The sequence below is a fragment of the Lacerta agilis genome, chromosome 14 (assembly GCF_009819535.1).
Source record: "Lacerta agilis isolate rLacAgi1 chromosome 14, rLacAgi1.pri, whole genome shotgun sequence".
Classification (NCBI taxonomy): Eukaryota; Metazoa; Chordata; class Lepidosauria; order Squamata; family Lacertidae; genus Lacerta; species Lacerta agilis.
In genome coordinates this window covers 26,375,446-26,397,228 of record NC_046325.1, presented here as the reverse complement: position 1 = coordinate 26,397,228, position 21,783 = coordinate 26,375,446, and the positions used below count along the sequence as shown (strand labels likewise).

The following is a 21,783-nucleotide window of genomic DNA, read 5'->3' as shown; positions in this document are numbered from 1 at the left end:
ATTCTGCACCAATCATTTCAATGCAAAGGGAAGTCGGTGCAAACTGGAGGGGAAACACCACTGATTACATAATCATTCTGTGTTGTTTGTAGGCTGAAAACAACAACAGGGAATAATGATCATATTCACTGGATTAATTTCTGTTCTGGACATGGAACATCACCCAGACCACAGCACCACCACCAACATCATCATCAATTTGTTTTTTGCACCCTGTCCATCTGACTGCGCTGCTGGACGAATCGGGTATTTTGTGGGGTGCCTGGCAGATCAGCTGACTGCAGCCAGGCAAGTGGAGATGCTAGGCGCCAAAGGGGGTGCCCAGACATCTCCATCCAGTCGCAAAGGGCTGGTTGCCAGTCGCAAAACCCGAGTGGCGCCTGGCTAATTGCGAATGCAGACCAAGACCCTTGAAAATCAGGTAGTTCTAGACCAGTCAGCTAAGGCAACTTTTAAGCTATACTGTATAGGGAAGCTGAGGGTGAGGAAGACATTCCTGCTGATGGTGGGTTGGTGGGGGACTCTGTAGGGCCCAAATGTGGGAGATAAATACTCTTAGTTATAAATAGATAATTCACTTCCCAGCCATGATTTTAAACCAGAGCCAGTGTGGATTATGGAATATGGAGCACTGGGCTTGGACCAGGGCAATCAGGGTTCAAATCACTACCCTGGTGTGAAACTCACGGGGGGAGGGGGGCTTGAGTCAGTCATTATCTTTCATGTCTCACGTCACAGAGCATAATCTCGTGATCCACAGCAAATTCTTGAAGAGGTCCCAGTTTGAGAGATGGTGGTCACACAGTATTAAACCAGCATTATACTTTTCCTTTGCGTTGTAAAGTGAACTTAAAATAGTTCATAGAAGGCCCAGAGACGGAAAGAGAAGAATGATTAAGTTGATGGATTATGCCGAAACGGCAAAAATGGCTGGAAGAATCAGAAATCAGGAAGACCAAAATTTTGATAAGGAATGGGGGAAATTTATAATTTATCTTGAAAACCATTGTAAACAGCTAGAATCGTTAGTAGGATTGGAATAACACTTGTAGTTCAATGGTGAATTTTGGACATAATGGAGATGTAAAAGATTTGTATTTACAATATGATTTACAATAGGACCTACAGAGGGGAGGAGGGAAGTCCAGGAGATTCTTTGTAATCTTGTTTGGATGTTGGATATGTGATTGTAAAACTTTAATATGAAAAACCAAATAAACAAAATTTCCTGCCCATGGATCAGCCCCTTACTCAGCCTTACTCAGGTTACTCCACAGGGTTCTTGTGAGGCAAACAGGCAAAACATACAAGTTTTTTTTTTTTAAAAAAAACCTTTTGCAACACTAGAAATGCAACATGTTAAAAGCCAAGGACTAAGCTAGGCACTGTGCTGATTAGCAACCACCAGAGACAGAGCTCCTTTGTTCAGCTACATTACCTGTTAGTGGCGGGTCTCCCTGCTCCGGTCCCACCTCTGTCTCCTGGTTCTGCTGGTCCTGGGCTTCGCCTTCAGCACCTTCCGGTTGCTCAGATTCATTGGGGACTTCCTCTACGGATCCAGCAAAGGATACTTTCTGCCCACCTGACGGGAACAAGTGTCACGGTGACGAGCAAGAAGTGACAAAACATATTTTGCCCTGCAAGCATCCTTTAGAGCAGGGGTGGCTAACCCTCAGCTTGTGGCCTGAAGGCGCCACCGCCACATTGGCGGACCGTGGCCAAAAAATGGTTGGAAGATCAGAGAGAGAGAGTGATTCTCCTCTCCACAGCAGCACTGGGGTGTTTTCCCTGATGCTCAGCCTGGTAATACCGGAGCCCTTGGCCTAACAGCTTTGGCTAGATCAGGTGCGGGGGAATTGTTTGGAGGCTGAACACTAGCTCTAGGCAGCAGAGATCAAACGAGGGCATTCACACCTCACTGCAAGTTAATTCTGGGATAAAATACCCCTTCCATTTAAAGAGAAAGGGAACTGAAAAATTACTTGTGTGCCACGGGAAAACGTGGAAATGCTAAGGAGCCTCAGTTTTGATACATCCCATATTGTTTAGACCCCATATAGATACACCAGCACAGGTACCTTAACTTGCAATTGCATCCTTTCTGGTTTAGAAGGACACTCAGTAATTGTGTTAAAGATTTAAACCAGTGGTGGACCTTGGGGTCTGACACTTCAGTGGCGCCCTGTACATCATCAAAATTTGGCACCTCCTGCCTCTCGCCTTCCATTCTAACTCATTGTTGCAATGCCCCTTGTGCCCCCCCCCCAGGCTCTGCACCCAGTGCTGCCAAACCGGTTGCCCCCCCCCAAAAAATCTGCCTCTGCTTAAACTGAAGGGTTACAAAAACCTCTAGAATTTATTTCGTTTATTGAAAAGAGCATTCAGTGAATTCCATTACCCCCCTCTGGTGGTGGGAGTGGGAGTGGGGGGGGCACCCTGTATAATACATAAGAATTATACTGCCCTTTAAGATGTCAAAATAACTTGTATTATCTTAGTAATATTACATCAGCCCTCTAAAGGAGACCATTTTTATAATTATCTCAACATTATCCCGCTTTTGCTGTAGTGGACTATATTATAGTCCTGATACGGTTCTTCAACCATGGAACGAACTATGATAAAGATAATAAGCTGGCTCAATGGGTCCAGAACAATACCAGGCCTCGCATGCAGTCTATTGCTGTTATCACCCTAAGTGCCTAAAGCTAAGGCAGAATAGCTTGCAACAACCCCTCCCCCCCCCAGGAATCATGGAAACTGTAGCTCTGTGAGGGGCAAACTACAGTTCCCAAGGTTCTTTGAGGGAAAGCCACTTGCTTTAAATGTATGGGGCCATGATCCACTGCTGAGAAACAGGGCAGAGATCTCAAAAGAAGTTGCAGCAGGAATCACCCGGGGCGGGTGTGTGGGTGTGTGGAGCCAGAGGCTTCAAATCCCATTCAGTCATGGCAGCTTTCCCTTTGTCTAACACACACACACTCTCCTCTCACACACATATGCAGCAGCAATTCACTCACAAGCACACCCAGGACTCGTGCTGCAGCACTTTGCACACACCAAAACAAGCACAGCAGTTCCCTTTCTCCCACCCACCGTCTTCCACAGCAGCCGCCTCCTTGGCGATGGCCATTTTTCTTCTGGGAAGCAAGCTCCCTCTGGGAAGAGCCAGTGTTTGGCAATGAGGAATGTTTTGAACAACTGGCTCTTAGTTAAATGACTGATTAGAATGGGAATTCTGAAACCTCACGGTTCCAGATTTATACACAGCAGATTTTGACCAGCAGAAGGGAGATCCCTGAAACGGGCACAAGTTTTCGACATAATGGAAACAGCCCCAAATGGGCAAATGTAAGGTATGCTTTGGCTGTGTAGAATAATAAATAATAATAATGATGATGATGATGATGATGATGATGGCAGGGAACATGGGGTGCCTGAACCTGAACGCAAAAAGTGTGAGCTGCTCTAATTCAGTCATTCATCTCCAGGATTTTCTGAAATTTCACCATATTATGCTGCCCTCAACCCACCCAAGGCATATTCTTTATGCCAAATTTCACGCGGATAGGACAAAACCTCGTTTCATGAAGCTTTGCAGTGACAGAATGGGAAAAAAAAACCTCAACTGCCTTCGCTGTTAAGTCATGTATGTATATAATATTTAACATGCTTGCTGATCAAACAGCTTTAATAGTCTCTGTGTCTGAAGGCTCTCTGTGCAACTGAGAAGCCTTACACACTGCAGTAAGGAAGGCAATCCCTGTCTCTGCCTTTCACAGACTGATCTCTGAAGACCGGAGCAGGCCACTTCAAATGGCTTGGTGGGCCTCATCCTGCCCGTTGTCCACCATCCCCAGTAGTATCATAGAGGAGAGCACTAGGATCCAGCGGGTAACCACCACAAGCCTATAAAACTCTTCTTCCCCAAGCATATAAGCAATGAAACCTTGATGTTCAGGGCTGGCAGCTATCCCTGACATTTAACTCTTGGCCACTATATGGTGCAGCAGAGGATTCTGGGAAAGGAAAAAAGCGCTCGTCTCTAAGTCCTCAAAAATGGTACAAGGTTCCTGTTCAAAGGGGCTGTAGTGGAGAAGGCAAGGCACACACCACAACATTTTAGAGAGTCCTCTTCTGTATTCACAGAATATGTACCAATCTGCCTATGATTCTGTTTCCATGGAGACTGTGGCTGGAGAAGGACAAGAGTTCCTACAGGCAGCTGACAGTGGTAAGGCAGAGAGAGAGAGAGAGAGAGAGAGAGGATAGAGAGAGAGAGAGAGAGAGAGAGAGTTGCCCACCACTGCCATTGTTCGCAGCTTTCAAAACTTTTTTTTTTGGAGAGCATCAGAATCCTGCATAACCTTCTCGTGCACAGCCAGCTGCGCCCGCTTCTTGAGCTATCTGATTTGGCCACGGCGACGCACGACTTAAGTTACATGCCATTTGGATTACTGTAACGCTCTCTTTGGGGGGCAGCCTTTGGAAAGTGCTCAGAAAACTTCAGCTGGCTCAAAGAGCTGCAGTCGGATTGTTTACCTGGCTTGTCGTACGGAGCATACGACTCCCTTGCGACAACAGCTCCACCGGCTACCCGTCGGTTTCCAGGCACAATTCAAAATGCTGGTTGTGACCTATAAAGCCTACACAGATTTAGTCCAAGCTACCTGAAGGATTCTATTTCCTCAGACAAACCTGGCTGGGTTTTGAGATCTTCAGGGGAGACCCTTCTCTTGCTCCTGCCACCTCACAGGGGTGCTTGGCAGAGACACAGGAGACGGCCTTCTTGGTGGTGTCTCCCAGGCTTTGGAACTCCCTTCCTAGAGAAACTAGACTGGCTCCCTCCTTGTTGTCCTTCTGCCAGCAGGTGAAGACCTTCTTGTTCCAACAGGCTTTTGGGAACTGACTGCTTTGAATGAAAGGGCTGGTGCCGTGCTGTTTTTTATTGTAATTATTCGTATGGTTTTAAAAGGTTTTATATATTATATAGTTTTAATATATCAATGTTTAATTGTTTTTTAAAAATGATTCCCCCCTATGCTTTTAGTGGTTTTTATTTTTATCTGTAAGCTATTTTGAGTTCCGTCAGGGAAAAAGGTGGGGTGGTAACAACAACAACAACAACAGCACAAAGTACCGGTACTATGTACCCTGTGGGTAACGATGCTCCTGCCATGCCATCTTTAACTCTCAAAAGCTTTTTGCCTTCGCCAATATAACCCGAGGGATAAATCTCACTTAAGCCCTGCAGTTGTCGCACACGCATTTACCTTTCCGTTTCTGTGATTTGGAGAGTGCAGGATAGACGGGATGCTCGGATTCTTTGGGCTTGTTTTCCAAGATTCTCAGGCTCCACAATGGTGATTGAAGAGGAAAAAGGAGAGAGAGAAATTCACTACCCACAAATGCCCATTGTGTGCGTTCTCGCGCTTGTACCGTATTTTTCGCTCCTAAGACACACTTTTTCCTCCTAAAAAGTAAGGGAAATATCTGTGCGTCTTATGGAGTGGATTGGTGGTCCCTGGAGCTGAATGCCAGGGGCCAAAGAGGATCATGCTTCTTTATTTACAAAGAGAAAGGGGAGTGTTGAAAGGACCCTGCTCAGCAGCTGATCAGCAAGAGATCGGGAGAGAGATAAGGTCCTGGCTCCCTTCAGGCCCCGCCCCCCTTGCCCAGGCCTCCATTGTTGAATGTGCTGCAGAGGGAGGGTGTTGTTTCCCCGCGACATATGACTGGCTGATTAGATATCTGTCTGGAAACTGTAGAAAAGGCTCCCTTTCCTTTAGAAGCTGCAGGAAATGTGAGTTGAACCCATAAAATGGGGGTTTCCTCTTTGCTTTTCCCCCCTTTGCAAAAAAGCTGCAAAACTTTTAGCTGCTCCTCAAAAAACACAACATGGCTTTTAGAAGAGGAAAACCAGAAATTTTTGTTTGTTGTTTCCTCCCCTAAAACGAGGGGTGCGCCCTATAGAGCGAAAAAACGGTATGTTGTCTCCTCTGACTGTGTGCTTCTTTCACTAGTCTGAAGACTCACGTACAAGTGTGTTCCAATTAAACACGATGCGGTCTTTCTTGTTGGTCTTGTATTAACTAAATCTGGAGGCATCCAGCAGCAACGTTATCAGGTAGGATAACAGAGGCTGCAGCATCTTTGTGAGTCAACTGGTTTTATAGCAACAGCAATCTTCTCCAAGGGTGCTTCCAGATATATATTTATTGTGGGATCAGTGCTCCTCACACATGCAAGTTGTTGGTTGTTGTCTTTTGCAGCAATCTCTCAACAACAATCTTTTGCAGTATCTGAAGAAGTGTGCATTGCACACAAAAGCTCATACCAATAACAAACTTAGTTGGTCTCTAAGGTGCGGGCGGCACTGTGGGTTAAACCAGAGAGCCTAGGGCTTGCCGATCAGAAGGTTGGCGGTTCGAATCCCCGCAACGGGGTGAGCTCCCGTTGCTCAGTACCTGCTCCTGCCCACCCTAGCAGTTCGAAAGCACATCAAAGTGCAGTAGATAAATAGGTACCGCTCCGGCGGGAAAGTAAACGGCGTTTTCTGTGCGCTGCTCTGGTTTACCAGAAGCAGCTTGTCATGCTGGCCACATGACCCGGAAGCTGTACGCTGGCTCCCTCAGCCACTAATACGAGATGAGCGCCACAACCCCAGAGTCGGACACGACTGGACCTAATGGTCAGGGGTCCCTTTACCTTTTAAGGTGCTACTGGAAGGATTTTTTAAAATTTTGTTTCAATCTTTTGCAGTATTAAGCCGTATCTGGAAGGACCATAAGCAACAGCCAGCGGTTGCCAAATGCACACCGAACAGTGAGAAGGCAGCACACACACACACACACACACACGCACACACACACACATATGGACCAATGAACAAATCTGGGAGCACTTGATATTGTAGCGTTGCGGAAGCTAAGGTCAGTACTGTGATGGAGCCCCATGCACGCTGCTCTGTGCTTTCAAAGGAAAAGCAGGTGGTCGATATCAAAAACACCAAGAGTATACACACAGATCATTTAGTGATGGAAGGAAAAAATGCAAATTATTAAGAGCCAAGGATAACGGAAGTAAATTAACAAGTCACGCCCACACAATTCCCAGTGAATGCAATACATGTGCGGAAAGCAGCAATCTAGCATTCTGTCAAAGTGCTGAACATCTCAGATGCGGATCAGAAGGAGATATATTTAACTCTGAGCCAAACTACATGGACCATAATACAGCTCCAGCCAGACTGTACCACTTTCAGAGTGCAGATGGGAAATGCATGTAAGAGTACTCCCATATACAGTAATGGAAACAGCAGGTGTTACATTTTTCTATATGGGTTTGGGATTTTTGGGGGAGGTAAGGTGGAGCATTCAAGCACACCATTCCTGAGCTGCATCTAAGGAGTGTATAATCTAGGGATATATATATCAGCTGATTGAGAGGCTGAGCTCTTCAACATTCTTCTCCCTTGCCACTCCTGCTGGGCTCCTGCCACTAGGAACCTGGGACTAATAACACCCAAGAGATCTCCTCTCTTCCTTGCCTCAGCTACCTGTGTAAGCTGGGAGCTGAGTGGTAGGGAAAGTGGCAGGATGGTATGAAGGTAGATAGAGACTATGGGGGGGGTGGTATGATGAATACGTATATGGTGCAGTGCTGCTTCTAGTGTGGAGAGATAAACCCAGGAAAAGCTTCCCATCCTTCTCACGCCATGGCACAAAGGCGTGCCAATTTTTCAGCCCTTCCTCCTCGCCTCGCCCTCACTCTGGATGCTTTGCGTACTTGGGTAGCATAAAATGTTGTCATTTCTAATGTGGCTATTGCGGGTAAAGAGATTTTTTGGGGGGGAGAATACAAAAGAGGTCCTTGCCAAGGGCGCAAGGGACCCTAGGCATGCCTTTGCATGGAATGCTATATAAATCATGCGTATTCAGTTTGTAAGTTCTACATTTTAAAACACTTGATGTAGATTTGGCACCTCCTGGATTTCCCTTGTAAGACTGGCAGGCATTCCTTGCTTGTTCCAAGTTATGAAAAAGGTTGATAAAATAATTGGTTAAAACCAAATTAAAATTGGTTAAAGTTGTGTGATTGTGGAGGTCAACTTTCTGACCTGACGCCATCTTTACCGAAGTCTCCTTGCTTGTTCGCTATTTAACCAGAGCTTCCTCATATGTTCCGATTAAGGCAACCAGAAGAAAAAAGATGGGCAGAGCCTCCTGTAACTTTCACAATAGTCTGCAAGACTATTGGCACATGCAGTTTATCATGGAAGGGGAAGAGAAACCCTCTTTTGCACAACGCAAAGCCCACAGGGCGGTTGTCCGTTGACTTTGGACAGCTCCAGTGCTGATTGCTCTGATTATGCAACCAGGATAGATCACTAGGATGCAGATCTGACATGAGAGGAAGGTGTTTTCTTACCAGTGCATTGCCTGAGCAAGGCTGCCTTGGAAGCTGGGCCCAACTGGGATGGCTGTAATAGACAATGAAGAAATATGAGTTGGGAAAGGAAGACATGGTCAAAAACATCTCCCCCCTTTTTTTCGTTCATAGATACTGTGCTTTTTTCTTTAAAAAAATGTTTAGGGGTACTCTCATACTGACGCAAGAAAATCACCATTTTATAGTTCAAATCAGGAAAAATAAATACAGTAAATGACAAAATACAGTAAACATTCACAAAATGTTTAGGGGGGTATGCATACCCTTGCGCCCCCCCGAAAAGCACATTTCAAAGTATCTTTTTTATAATATGCTAAGATAAACAGCTACTTAGTCTAAAAAAGAATGAAGTCAGGAAAGAAGAAAAGACAAGAAGAAGAGAGGATTAAAAAAGAGAGAGAGAGAAAGGGAGAGAAAAGGAAAATAAAGGAAAAACTAAAGAAAGACAGTCAAAGGACTTCCAGGTTTCTGTCCTGAAGCTGCAATATAATATCCATTCCTTAAAATCCAGCCATTCTATCATCTACAAACCAGTATTTTTTCAATCTTCAAATCCAATATTACAAGTTCGCTTTCTTTTTTGCACAAAAAGCCCATACGAAACTTCCAATCCTTAACAGATGTCAGTATGGTTTTTCTCTAATTAAACATGTTAAACTTTGCCATCTCAGCCAGATCCAAAAACACCGTTGCCTTTTCAGTGCCCTGTACACACTGCTGGCGCTACACAAAAGTATAATTGTGCGGCAGCATTTTGAAAAGAAAAAAAAAAGAAAAGAAACCAAGTTTCCAGTCCCTGTGGTTGCCCAGACTGACGCTGTCAACACACCACTGGCATAGAACATGGTTAGCACTAGTTCTTTCCCCCTTTATTGCAGGCTGAAGCTGGTTGGGGGGGACACACACACACACACATCCAGCACAGTATTTCACAAGATGTTGCAGGAAACCATGAATCGTGGCTAATGTTATATGTACACCAGTTCCCAAACTTGGGATGGGAGCCCACTAGACGCAGAGTAAATGTGTGTGTGTGTATACACAGCCTGAGAGTCAGCTTGTGATCACAAAGCTCACACTAGGATCTTATGAACCCCAGCCACATCCACGTACCAACTTGGCATCGTCCTCCTCTCTGCCTCCCCCCCCTCCCTCACTCCGCAGTTTTGAAAGAGGCTCCATGTGGCCACAATTTCGCCAATGATCTGAAATGAAATCCACAGAAGCCTGCTTTTTTTAAAAAAAAACAACAACTGTAGGACACCTAGCAAACCGCCCCCCCCCCGCAAAACTCCAGACCTTTTGGTCTGATATAGCAAGAGGCAGTGAATATGTGGACAGAAGGGGCTGGAGGCGGGAGAGAGAAAGATGCCTTGTATAGATGCCACCTCTCCCATCTCACAGCTCTTTCCTGCTGAGGAAGACGGGTTTCCTAGGAGACTAGGAGCTTCTCCCCCATTGGGGGTAAGGAGCTTGTGTGTGTGTGTGTGTTGGGGGGGGGGAGGAAACCATTTACAGGTTTTCTCCCTGACAGCAGAGGTGCTAAATGAAGGGAAATGTATTCAGTACATGCAGCGAACCCCCCCAGCGAGTGGGATACATGGCGAACAGCGGGGAGAAAGGCCTTTAAATAGAAGAGGCATCGCCATGGAAACAGCCCACCTGCTTGAGAACGACTTGACCTCAAGAACCAGCCCCTCCCTAATCTCCAGAGCACCCTTTGAGCTATCACCTCAGGCTGAAGCAAATCCATTTTATTGGGGGGGGGGGGGGCGGCAGCGGCAGAAATGGGGAGAAGTCAGGGGAAGGAATTCTATCTTTCAACCAAGACTCAGGAGTAGGGGAGGGTAAATGCCAAAACGGAGAATTATAATTTGATGATTTATTTATTTTTGACGTGGAGTGAAAAGAAATGTCTGAAACAATAGTTGCCAAAACTTTTTTTTAAATAGCAGCACCATTATGATGGCAGAAGCCAGTTTCTTGATTAAGAACTTCCAAGGGGACCAGCCGTGTTTAGACTGTTGCAGCAAAAACAACAACCCAAGAGCCCCGACGGCTGCTGAATTCAGTACGGCGTAAGCCTTCGAACTTATGCCACAATAAATGCGTTAGTCTTTAAGGTGACACAAGACTCTTTGGTGTTTCTGATTAAGAACACTGCTGCTTCACTGGATTAGACATGGCGTATCTGCAGCATCAGGTAGTCAGATGTCCCTGAGAAGTCAAAAGTAGGCTGGGGCCATCACTTGCTATCCCCCCCCAACAACCTGCAGAGGTATACTGCTTTGAATTGTGGAGGTTCCATTTGGCTTGTCATGGCTACTAGACCTGCTGCCTATGAATATATCCTATCCTTTTAAGAGCAATTAAGTGCTAAAACGATTTGGCAATGAATGGAAGAACTATGCATTTCGTGAAGAAAGACTCGAGGGTAGGATTTAGAAGAGGCAGGCAGCATGCATGCAGCTGAGTTCCACAAAAAGCCAAGTTTTGGGTTGAAGGAAACCCAACTGATGAATTTCAAATTCACTTTGCAGATGATGGCCTTGATCCAGATAAGTGAGTCATGGCTGAGCAGCGGAACCCAAGTGAGTCATGGCTAATTCATTCCCCCGGTTGCATGGGACTGCGATGACTAACTCAGATGTATTGGAGGACGGTGTATATTTTCAGGTCTGTGCTGGTTATCTTTGCACATTTACTTCTGTGTGCAAATTTAGGTTTTAACAAACTGGGAAATAAATGCTTGGCAGGGAGCAGGCGGGAGTGGTGAAGTCATAGCGAGGGGTCCACATTTGCACCCATAATAAGGCTAGGCAGTTAGGATCAAGACTTGGATTACAAATAGACATTAGGAGCAGGACTGGATTCTAGGGAGATGAGCAACGTAAATTTGAGCTTCCAGTAAATTCTTCCCCTATACAGGTATATTGGGGAGTGGGCTCTCTGCATGCAACCACGAAGGCAAGAAGTTTGCTAAAGAGAAGAGAAGAGAAGAGAAGAACATGGAAGCTGGGGTAAGTGGCCAGCTTACTCTCTCTGTATGCCAGCAGCATTGACATCCGTGTTTGTGTGCAGATGAAAGCTGGGCTGCTTCCTGTTGCCAGTAGCAGTGCAGGCAGATGAGTGGGGGAAGTATTCATCTATTTTAGGCTTGGAAAATGATTTGTTATTAAGCTGGGCCTTCCATACTCCACTTGCAGGCTTCCCGGAAGCATGTGGTTCAAAACAGGATGTTGGACTAGCTAGATGGGCCTTCAGTCTGAAGGGTTGTGTGTGTGTGTGTGTATTTCCTATGGAACATAATCTAGGCATATCCTTTTCTCTGTTGTGGTGGTTTCAGATGAATGATTAAACTTTCCTTTCCTTTGCTATGGTGCTTAGACTCAAGGCAGCGCAAAACAATTTTCTGCAATTCCCAGAAAATACCCCTGCACTCCCCCCCCCCCGGGTTTTGTGTGGGCTCCTACAGTGTAATGTGTTTTATTATTCCTTTCTCCTTTTCCTTCCCTTCCCTATCCATTCTTACTATACTGACCAAAGAGGGCAAACGCAACGATGGTGTTAAGATGGTGCTGTGCAGGTAATAACGTCAATAAGCCAACACAATGTCTCCAGAACAAATAGACATGTGGCTCATTCGCTGTAGGAGCTACCTAGAAGCTGCCAGGCCCAGCCATGCCAAGCTCAAGATGGGTATTCTCTGCTTCCCCTTGCTGGCACCACAGACTCCTTCCCCCACCTCTTGTGTGTCTGCTTACTATTGTCATTGCTTACCCCCGGGCTTGCAAAAGCCGGGCATCTCCCTCACGGTGTCATCTGAATCCTGAGCTTCCTCCTCCTCCTCCTCGTCTTCATCTTCCTCGTCCTCCTCAACATCCTCAGGGTAGTCGTCATCCGTCCAGGAACTGTTGGATTCCAAATGGCTTTGCGCTAGGCGCTGCCACAGCTGTCAGGGATTGAAAGTTCGGCAGGTGAGATTTGATTAGGAGCGCTCAAAGAGAAATGGGAGTTTGGAACCGGAGAACCTCGAATAATGAATTTAATTTCACTGACACCTTGTGAATTACTGCTGTCTTGCCCCCCCCCCGACTCCCGCCTTGAAGCAGCCCCACATTAAGACTCACAATTGCAGCTAAAGGAGATGCTCTGAGCACATCAACCTCTTTCCCCTAGTCCTCAATTATCATCCTATTTCCTTCCTCTTGATCCTTACAACCTCCTCTGGCAAGACTCAGCCCATCCAGATTCCAAACCCTGCATGTCCTTTTTATTCCTCTCCCTGTCTTGCCCTTTGCCTCTCAGGTCTTCTGCTGTGTTTAGCAACTCCAGAATTTCATCCACTCAATGCACCTTCTCCTGCTATCACTTAAGGAGGCCTTGAAATAGCCTATCAACAGTTGAGCACCTGAAAAACCAGACTGAGCAGGCTCACGGCAGGTACCTAGACACAGTCTTTCCCACCCCAGTGAGATGTATTTTCTATTTAAGGTATATTTTATATATGTATTAGCATGTGCAAATCCGTGTCCCTTTTCTCTTCTTGGTGCTGAATTTCCTTTTTAAAAAAAACAAAAAACAAAACACAATGTGTTAAGTTCCCACCCTAATAGGAAGTAAAAGGTCTGCAGAAATTTTGCATGAATCGCCAGAATTTATTAAAGTGGCCTGCAAGGAAACAATCAACATTTTTTTAAAAGGCAGGTGGGTCGAAATAAATTTATGGAATCTAATACGTATCACCTGGTTGACCTCACAGAACCATCTGCCTTGGCATCTCTGAGATGGCAAACCTGAATATCTGAGTGGTACCACTTCAGAGTACAGGTGGAGAGGTCCATGGGACTGTGATGATGATGATGATGATGATAATAATAATAATAATAATAATAATAATAATAATTTATTATTTATACCCCACCCATCTGACTGGGTTGCCCCCAGCCACTCTGGGCGGCTTCCAACATATATTAAACCTAACAAAACATTAAACATTAAAAAACAACTTTCCTATACAGGGTTGTCTTCAGATGTATTCTAAAGGGGGTTGCATAACTCCATACCCTCCAACATTTCTCTGATGAAAATAGGGACGTCCTAAGGAAAAGTGGGACATTCGAGGATCAAATTGGAAACTGGGGCGGCTTCTGTAAATACAGGACTGTGGGGTCCTAGATCACACAAGCCTAAGATCATGCCTGTGGCTTTGGCAAATCCAGAACTGCACAAGAAGCCGTGGCCATGTTGCTCCATTCCTCCCCACTCCCTACGAGTCCGATTGCCCAACCTCCGCTCCAGCTTTTTGGGGGGTCACAGAAGAAGCTTGTTTGCTTCATCTGGCTGGAGGGGAGCAGAGCATGGGGTAAAGGGACTGAGCGGGGAGAGGAGCAAGAGAAACCACTGCTGCAGCTTCTACATCTGCAGGTCTGTTAAAACTGAAAAAAAACCCCAAAGCAGACATCATCTCATTAATAACCCAGTTATTATACTCTCCCCCTGCTGCCAGAAATTCTCCGTTCCCTGACCCAGGGCACTGCAATGTTCCCCGCCCCCCAGCCAAAATGACCTTTCAGTTTTCTCAGAGATACCACCACAGTGTTATAAATAATTCTGTATCTGGTTCCTTCACCCTCAGCAATCAGAATGTCCCTAAACATTCCATGACAGCTGAAAATTCTGATCAGCAAGTTGTTGTTGTTTTTAAACCTTATCCCTTTTTTCAATCACATAATCTCTGAAGGGGATAATTGAAACACTGCCCCACAATAAGAGCACCTTAACAATTGACAGACGAAACTCGGTTTTGATGGGATCGAAAGAACATCGATGGGCATTTATTTAAAAAAGAAGAGATTGGTTCTTTGAGAAAGTACAGCAGGCACACAGGGCAGGGCGGGAATTTTCCCACACCACCTGAACTGGCTTAAAGTTCTATAGAAAAGTTTGCACAAAGGGGGGGGGGAGGGAATGGTTTCCTTGTTCAATAAACTTGGCAGGAACCTAGTCCTCAGTGAGGAATGTGATTCACCTTGTTTGGGGAAGAAAAATAGCCACAAGGGAGGGAGGGAGAGAGAGAGAGAGAATCATTTCCTTGTTGAGAAGAGGCTTTTCATTTGGTAGTGTCAACTTTTTCCTCTTCGTACCCTCTTTGCAGACACACCTTCCTTTGCGTTCCTTTACACAAGCCCTGCTGTTTGTTTACCAAAGGTCAAACATACTTTAGACCTCATCATTCATCAGTTAAGGTTTCGGTGGGGTGGGGGGCCGAATTGGAAGTTTGCATATAGTGGAGTTAGGGTGGCTCTGTGTCCTAATTTAAGGAGGATAGTCCTCTGTTTGAAGGACTGCCTGGTCCTATTCTAGTTTAAACCTAAACAACCCCAGGACGGTGGGGAGGAGGAGGGACCCTGAAGCCGCCCATCTGCAGTTAGCAGCTGGACAGCAGCCTGAGCAGCCACACAGGTCACGTGTTCTGTATTCCACACTATGGTGAGATCATAGAATTGCAAAGTTGGAAGGGACCCCTGTCGGAATACGTTTCACGGATCCGCCATGGATTCATAATTAATTGGTTATTTTATGGGTTTTTCAAGGTTTACTTTTGGTATAATTGCGCGCAAAAGTGAAAGTGAAAGCATGAATGAATAGTGTGATTCACTTACAAGATTATCCGCCTTTATTTTGTAGATCCGGTCATGTTCAAAGTTGTTAATGAGCGTTTAAACTTGCTTCCCGCCCTTTTGGAGGGCAGCAACAGTGATTTTATTGGTTAAAGTACTAATGATGATGTCACGTTTGTTCCCTAATAAAAGGCAGAGGCACCCCGCTTAGGCAGGAGGAGTAGCACGAGACCGCACGTTCTTCTTATGTTCTTTTCGTTGGGTTTTAGTTGAAGTCAAGTTTAGTTTAAGGGGCTAGGAGCGGGCTGGACGGGTTGGATGGGTTTTTCTTTAGTTAGAGTTAGATCGCGGAAGATCATTCGGTTTAGCCTTAGTTAGGTTTTCTTTAGGTTTAGCCTAGGGCTAGAATTGCGGAAGATATTTCGGTTTTTAGTTTATTTAGTTAGCCTCGCGGAAGATTGGGCGCGCAGGGTCTTTAAGCTTAGGGGAACTTAGCTTAGGGGACGAGCCTACGCGGGTTCTGCCGAAGCCACTAAAGATACCAACCGGTGTCTGTCTTCCTTTGGGGTTAAAGGGGGGAGTAAAGTAAAATTTTTATTTCTTTAAACTGGTCCGTCTATTCAGAGTCAGGGTATATATTTTATTTCACGAGGCAACTGTTCATTAAAGAAGGCAATTAGGAACTCACACTTCATCGGAGTCGTCAATTGGCTTACTCATCATCCTTCAGACTGTGAGGCTTGGCCGGCGACCGTGCTCAAAAGCACGCGGAACGCTGGCCACTTTCCCCGCAACTGGTACCTCGTGCATAACAATCCAAGGCCGTGCACGAGGAGCTCCAGCACCCAAACCCCGACAAGTGGTGCCCCGTGTGAGGCAAAGCGTAGTCAAAAATCGCTTCCACGAAGACTCCGGTTAAAGGCAACATATCGGAAGTGGCTCGGAAATAGACATTGAGAGGTGAGGTATAACGGCCCGGTTTATCCAGGATTTCGCTGCAGTAGCGCGAATCCACCGCTTACCCAAAGTAGTGTAAATAGAAGTCGCGCGCGTATATTTTGCCCCACGGGGTCCCCGGGTAGAGCGGCAAGGAGTTTAGTGTAAGCCTACGGGCAGAGTAAGGTCTTCCCTAAAGCCTACGGGTGGGAAGGGTTCTGGCAAAAGCCTACGGGTGCCAGGGTCTGGCAAAAGCCTACGGGTGCCAGGGTTTTCGGTCAAAGCCTACGGGTAGGGCCGGGTGTCTCCCGAAAAAGCCTACGGGTGGGAGGGAAAGGTTTTCTGGCTAAAGCCTACGGGTGCCAGGTTTTTCGGTCAAAGCCTACGGGTAGGGCCGGTAGCCCCTAGTAGAAGCCCACGGGTGGGGGTGGAGGTTTTCTGGCTAAAGCCTACGGGTGCCAGGTTTTTCGGTTAAAGCCTACGGGTAGAACCGGTGTCCCCTAGTAGAAGCCTACGGGTGGGGGAGGAAAAGTTTTTGAAAAGTGTTTAAAAAAATGGGCTCCTCACTCTCAACTGCTCAAGTAAATTTTGTGAAGATTTATTGTACCTTTTGAAAAGAAATGGTCACCCTGTCTCTGAATCAGAAGTAGAGCTTTTAGTTAAAACCATTGGGGAAATTTGTCCCTGGGTCCCTAAGGAGGGAACGAAAGATTTAGCCTCATGGGAAAGGATCGGGTTAGAATTTATGGCCAACCGAAAATCGGAATTCCTGTACAATTAGTATGGAGCAAAGTAAGAAACTGCTTTCAACAAATCGCTCCAAGAAATGTTTTGCTTAATGGAACAGTGAATTTAGGAAATACTGCTTTTAATAGTGCCCCTGTGCTGCCGCTTGCGGTTGTGCCATTTTCGGCCCCCTCGCAGCAGCCAGTTCAGGCCCGTTGTCGTACACGCACTCGCCCTTGTCCAATTTGTCATTGCCAGATTCATTGCCGCCTGTGCCGGTGCAGCAGACGCCGTCGGCCTTTCAAGCCCCGCCGCGGACTGCCCCACCGCCAGTCGCTCAGCAGTCATCGCAGGCCTTTTACCAGCCAGCGATTTCAAGTCAGCAGCAGCCGCGGACCTCGCTCCAAGCAACGGTCCCGCTTCCTTCATCGCAAGCCGCGCTTTTGCCAGCGATCCAGCAGCAGCAGCAGCAAGCAGCCTTTTTGCCAGCAAACCCTGCTGCCCTGCAGGCCGCGCTCAAGCCAGCAGCTCCAGTTTTGCAGCAAGCTGATTTCCAATCAACAGCAATCCAAGCTTCAATGCAAGCAGCACAACAGCAATTTACCAACCCTTCAGCACCTCCAATGCCAATGCAGATTCCAAGACAAGAGCAAAGCCAAACAATGATGATCCAGATGCCAGGACTTGCAGTACAGAGCCAACAACCTTATGCTCCAACTTCAAGTCAGCCATCTTGTCTTCATCCAACTTCAAGTCAGCCATCTTGTCTTCATCCAACTTCAAGTCAGCCATCTTGTCTTCATAGTCAGCCATCTTCAAGGCATCCAGATGTCAAAGACTCTTTAGCACCATCTAGTGGCTCATCATTTGGAAAGCATCAAGAAGATTTAAACTCACTGATGCCACCTACAGATCCAGCAGCAATGCAGCCCATCTGCAGAACCCAAGCTTTGGAAGCAGCTTTGGGACAAATAGACTTTAGTGCTGATCCAATGCACATCTTTCCAGTGATTCGTGCTAATGGAGGACAACCTGCAAGATATCAAGCCATTCCTTTTGAAACACTACGTGAACTGCGAAAAGCCATACGCGAAAATGGACTTCAAGCTCCTTATACTAGAAGTTTACTTGAAGGACTGTCCACTAGTAGACTTCTGCCATCTGATTGGAAGTTGATTCTTCGCACCTTCCTGTCGCCTACAGATGCTCTTCTGTGCCTGCAAGAGTGGAAAGAAGTAGCAGCCAGACGTGCAACGCCACTTGCCACAGAAGATATGCTCACAGGATCAGGACATTACTCCAATCTCAATCAACAGCTAGCCATACCTGATGCTGCACTTGTCACCATAGCAGACATTGTAGTCAAAGCTTGGCGCAGACTACCCAATCGCACAGATGCTAGCTCAGTATCAGGATTCGCTGCAGTTAGCAAGGTCCAAAAGAACCTTATGGGGACTTCGTGGATCGCCTGATTGTTGCAGTGGAACGCCAGATAGAAGATCGTCATGCCAGAAACATGCTGACAAAACAACTTGCCTTTGAAAATGCCAATGATGACTGCAAGAATGCCCTAACAGCAGTTGCAGCTCGTCCAGATGCCACATTGACTGAGATGCTACGCGTCTGCCAGAATGTCGGTACCCACTCCTACAAAGCACAGCTCTTGGCAGCTGCGGTACAGATGCCACGTCAAGACAGCTCTACGCCAGTCAAGAAGTGCTATGGGTGTGGAGGCGATGGGCATTTCCGGTCGCAGTGCACAACAACGCCAAGGCCTTCTGCCAAGCCGCCAGAGAGATGTCCCATCTGTCAGAAAGGATTTCATTGGGCGAATGATTGTCGCTTGAATCCACAAAACACATCACCTACCTCATCTCCAGTTCAGGGAAACGGTTCTGCGGGCCGCGCCCCGGCCCCGGTAAAACAATAGGGTGCAAGTTCAAGAACATCATGAAGGTCAACCATCCCAGAAAGGTGAACAACGCTACTCCTTATCCAGGTCATCAGGAAAAAAGAGTGATCCAGAGAGATATCTACTCTTCAGATGTCCAGAGAAAGATGTGACCTCATCAAGCATTCAGGTTCCAGAGGTTTCATCATCTGCCTTACCTATTCAAAGGGTTCCAGTAGAGAACACAGCATTCAGTTCACCTTCTGCTGACCGCCTTTCAGTTCCTGCTGATGTTGATCCTGCTTCACAGCAAGCAATCACAGTCAAGCCTCTGATCGCAGAATTGCCTTCAACGTTGAGAGGACATCCTACTGAGATCAATCTCGCAACTCCTGAGCTTTATTCATCTTCAAATCAAGGTCAATCTGTCATTGAAGGACATTTGCCCTTGATGAAACAGCAGTGTTCAAGTTGCAACCCAGCTGATGATCACTTTCCATGTGGCCAAGAATGCAAGTGAGTGAGCCAGCTCCCTCTTGTGGAAGCTTAAGCATCACTCCAGTTAACAATGTCCACACCTTTGTGTCACCTCCAGCTTTTAAGCTCAGCCCGCCACAACCAAACAACTATCAGGAACAACAACTTCTACTGCCTCGTGTCAAAGAAGAAGTTCCATCCTGCCAGTTTGATGCACAACTGACTGAATGCCAGCAGGTTCAACAGCATCAGCAACTTTTACCAACAGAGGAACCTCAAGTTTGCCAACTCAACGCCAAGCAGCTTCAGAGTTGCCAACTTCAGCAGTGCAAAAAACCCGAAGCCAAAAAGATATCTTCAAACACTGCCAACGAAGAACAAGAAGCTTCTTCTGTCCCAGGTATACCACTCTTCTTAACAGAGGACTGTTACTTTTCAAATCCATGGTTTGCTCAGCAATTGCCAACATCCATTCGTGGTCCATTCCCAGACACCTCAATTTGCCTTATCCTGCCTAGGATGGATCGCCTCCCTGCCACAGTCACACTGACTGCAGGCCTAGTTCGAATCACAGATTCATCGCAGTTGCTGATTCCAGGATTTTCAACTGTTCCTTGTGTCCTAACAAAAGGTTTGGAAATTGCCAGACTCTATTTGCTTACTTCTACGCCTACAGCTCCTGTAGACTCTTTGCCTCCTCAGACAGCAATGGCGCTAATCAAGATTACAGAAGAACGCCCTCATCTCGTCTTAGAAATGGGTGGACGAAAGATCAAGGGTCTTCTGGATACAGGCGCAGATGTTACAGTGATCGCCAGAAAGGATTGGCCTGACCAGTGGGCAACGACTGTCACCCAGGAAGTCTTCGGAGTCGGAGGTTTCGAACCCGCCCACCAGAGTGTGCATCCGATTACCTTCCAGTCAGACTCAGGCTCCATGGTGCAGCTCCGTCCACTTGTTATGGATGTGCCTATCACCCTTTGGGGTAGAGACTATTGTCTAAAGCAAGAACTGTTGTCCATACGCATTTTTGATGTGGGCCTTTGCATCAGCGCCAGTACATGCTCTTCCACTCACATGGAAGGAAGGACCCCCTGTATGGGTCGACCAATGGGCGCTGACGTCAGAAAAGCTCGCTGCAGCAGAGGCCCTAATCAAAGAGCTGCTACACCAGGATCGTGTGCAACCCTCTAATAGCCCTTGGAACACTCCAATCTTCGTCATCAAGAAGAAAAGTGGAAAATGGCGTTTGCTTCAAGACCTGAGAAAAATCAACGAAAGAAATTGTTCCAATGGGTCCCCTTCAATGTGGACTTCCTAACCCTAACCTCATTCCTAGAAACCATCAGCTTGCAATCATCGATCTTAAAGATTGTTTCTTTACCATTCCACTGGCACCTGCAGATCAAGAAAGGTTCGCTTTCACTCTACCTGTGTTCAATAACACCAGACCAGCTTCCAGATACTCTTGGAAGGTACTCCCTCAAGGAATGGTGAATTCGCCGACTCTCTGCCAAAACTTTGTAGATAACGCATTACAGCCTTTCAGAGCACAATATCCAGCCTTAGAGTTTGTCATTACATGGATGACATCTTGATCCATGGAGAAAAGGTCTCAGAGCATCATATTGAGCATCTTACGCGCATCCTGAACTCTTTTGGGCTTTGTATTGCCCCAGGAAAGGTACAGCGCACTGCTCCATTTCATTACTTGGGTCACAGACTGCTTCAAGATACAGCCCTGCCAGAGATGCCGAGCATAGTCATTCCAGAATCCTTTACTTTAACACAATTGCAGCATCTCTTGGGACAGATAAACTGGGCTCGAAAATCTCTAGCAGTTCCAACATCTGAACTCTCGCCATTGTTTTCTGCTCTTAAGGGACATACATCTCCTTCAGATGTTATTCCATGCACTTCTGAGATGCGTCTTGCTTTACAAGGGGTAAACACAAAACTGCACCAAATAGCTGTAGATCGTGTGCCAACAGCCAACTGCGCTCTTTCATGTGCTATCTTCACTACACCAAGATTGCCGACAGCAGCCTTATACGTTCCGGATACTTCCTCAAAGGTGGCGATCGTGGAGTGGATTCATCTTTCGCACACGCCTCAAAGGAATGTGTACCCCAGTATGGACGCTGTTGCTGATCTCCTTGTTAAGTGCAGAGGCCGTGCAATTCGCCTGAGTGGAAATGATCTGCTTTCCATCTACCTTCCTTTCTCTCAAGAACAAGTACTAACTTTGATTCAGTTTTCAGATAGTTTCCAAATTGCTATTGCAGATTTTGTCGGTTCATTCTTGTATAATCCTCCTAAGGACAAAAGATTCACTTTGTTGCAACAAGTAAACTATCACCTTTCATCCATGTTGGTGCTTCAGCCTATTCCCACTGCAAAAACTCTGTTCACAGATGGCTCCTCTTCCTATGGTGTCCTTGCATGGAAGGAGGATGGACAATGGAAAACTGTGTTTACAGAGAAACAACTTTCAGCACAAAGATCGGAACTGGCAGCAGTGATTCTCGCTTTTAGAACTTTCACTGCAGAAGCATTCAACCTCGTTGTGGATTCTCAGTATGTATATAGACTGTTATCATCGCTTCCAGTTGCTTATCTGTCTCCGTCCATGGACGAAAATCTCTTTAATCTGTTCGCACAGCTTCAAGAACTACTACA

The 21,783-nt window shown here is 46.3% G+C and overlaps 1 protein-coding gene across 2 annotated transcripts in view; it reads right to left on the bottom strand.

The window, feature by feature from the left end:
* PPP1R1B (protein phosphatase 1 regulatory inhibitor subunit 1B) overlaps positions 1–21,783 on the bottom strand; it is a 57,634-nt gene that overhangs the window by 1,356 nt on the left and 34,495 nt on the right. The window contains exons 6-9 of one of the 2 annotated variants that reach the window (XM_033169834.1): positions 12,232–12,394; positions 8,431–8,481; positions 5,274–5,345; positions 1,439–1,582 (exon numbers count right to left, since the gene is read on the bottom strand). In XM_033169834.1, the coding sequence (XP_033025725.1) occupies positions 1,439–1,582; positions 5,274–5,345; positions 8,431–8,481; positions 12,232–12,394 (430 nt within the window). Of the gene's footprint in view, positions 1–1,438; positions 1,583–5,273; positions 5,346–8,430; positions 8,482–12,231; positions 12,404–21,783 lie in introns of both variants that reach the window. The other variant, XM_033169833.1, reaches the window with a different exon arrangement.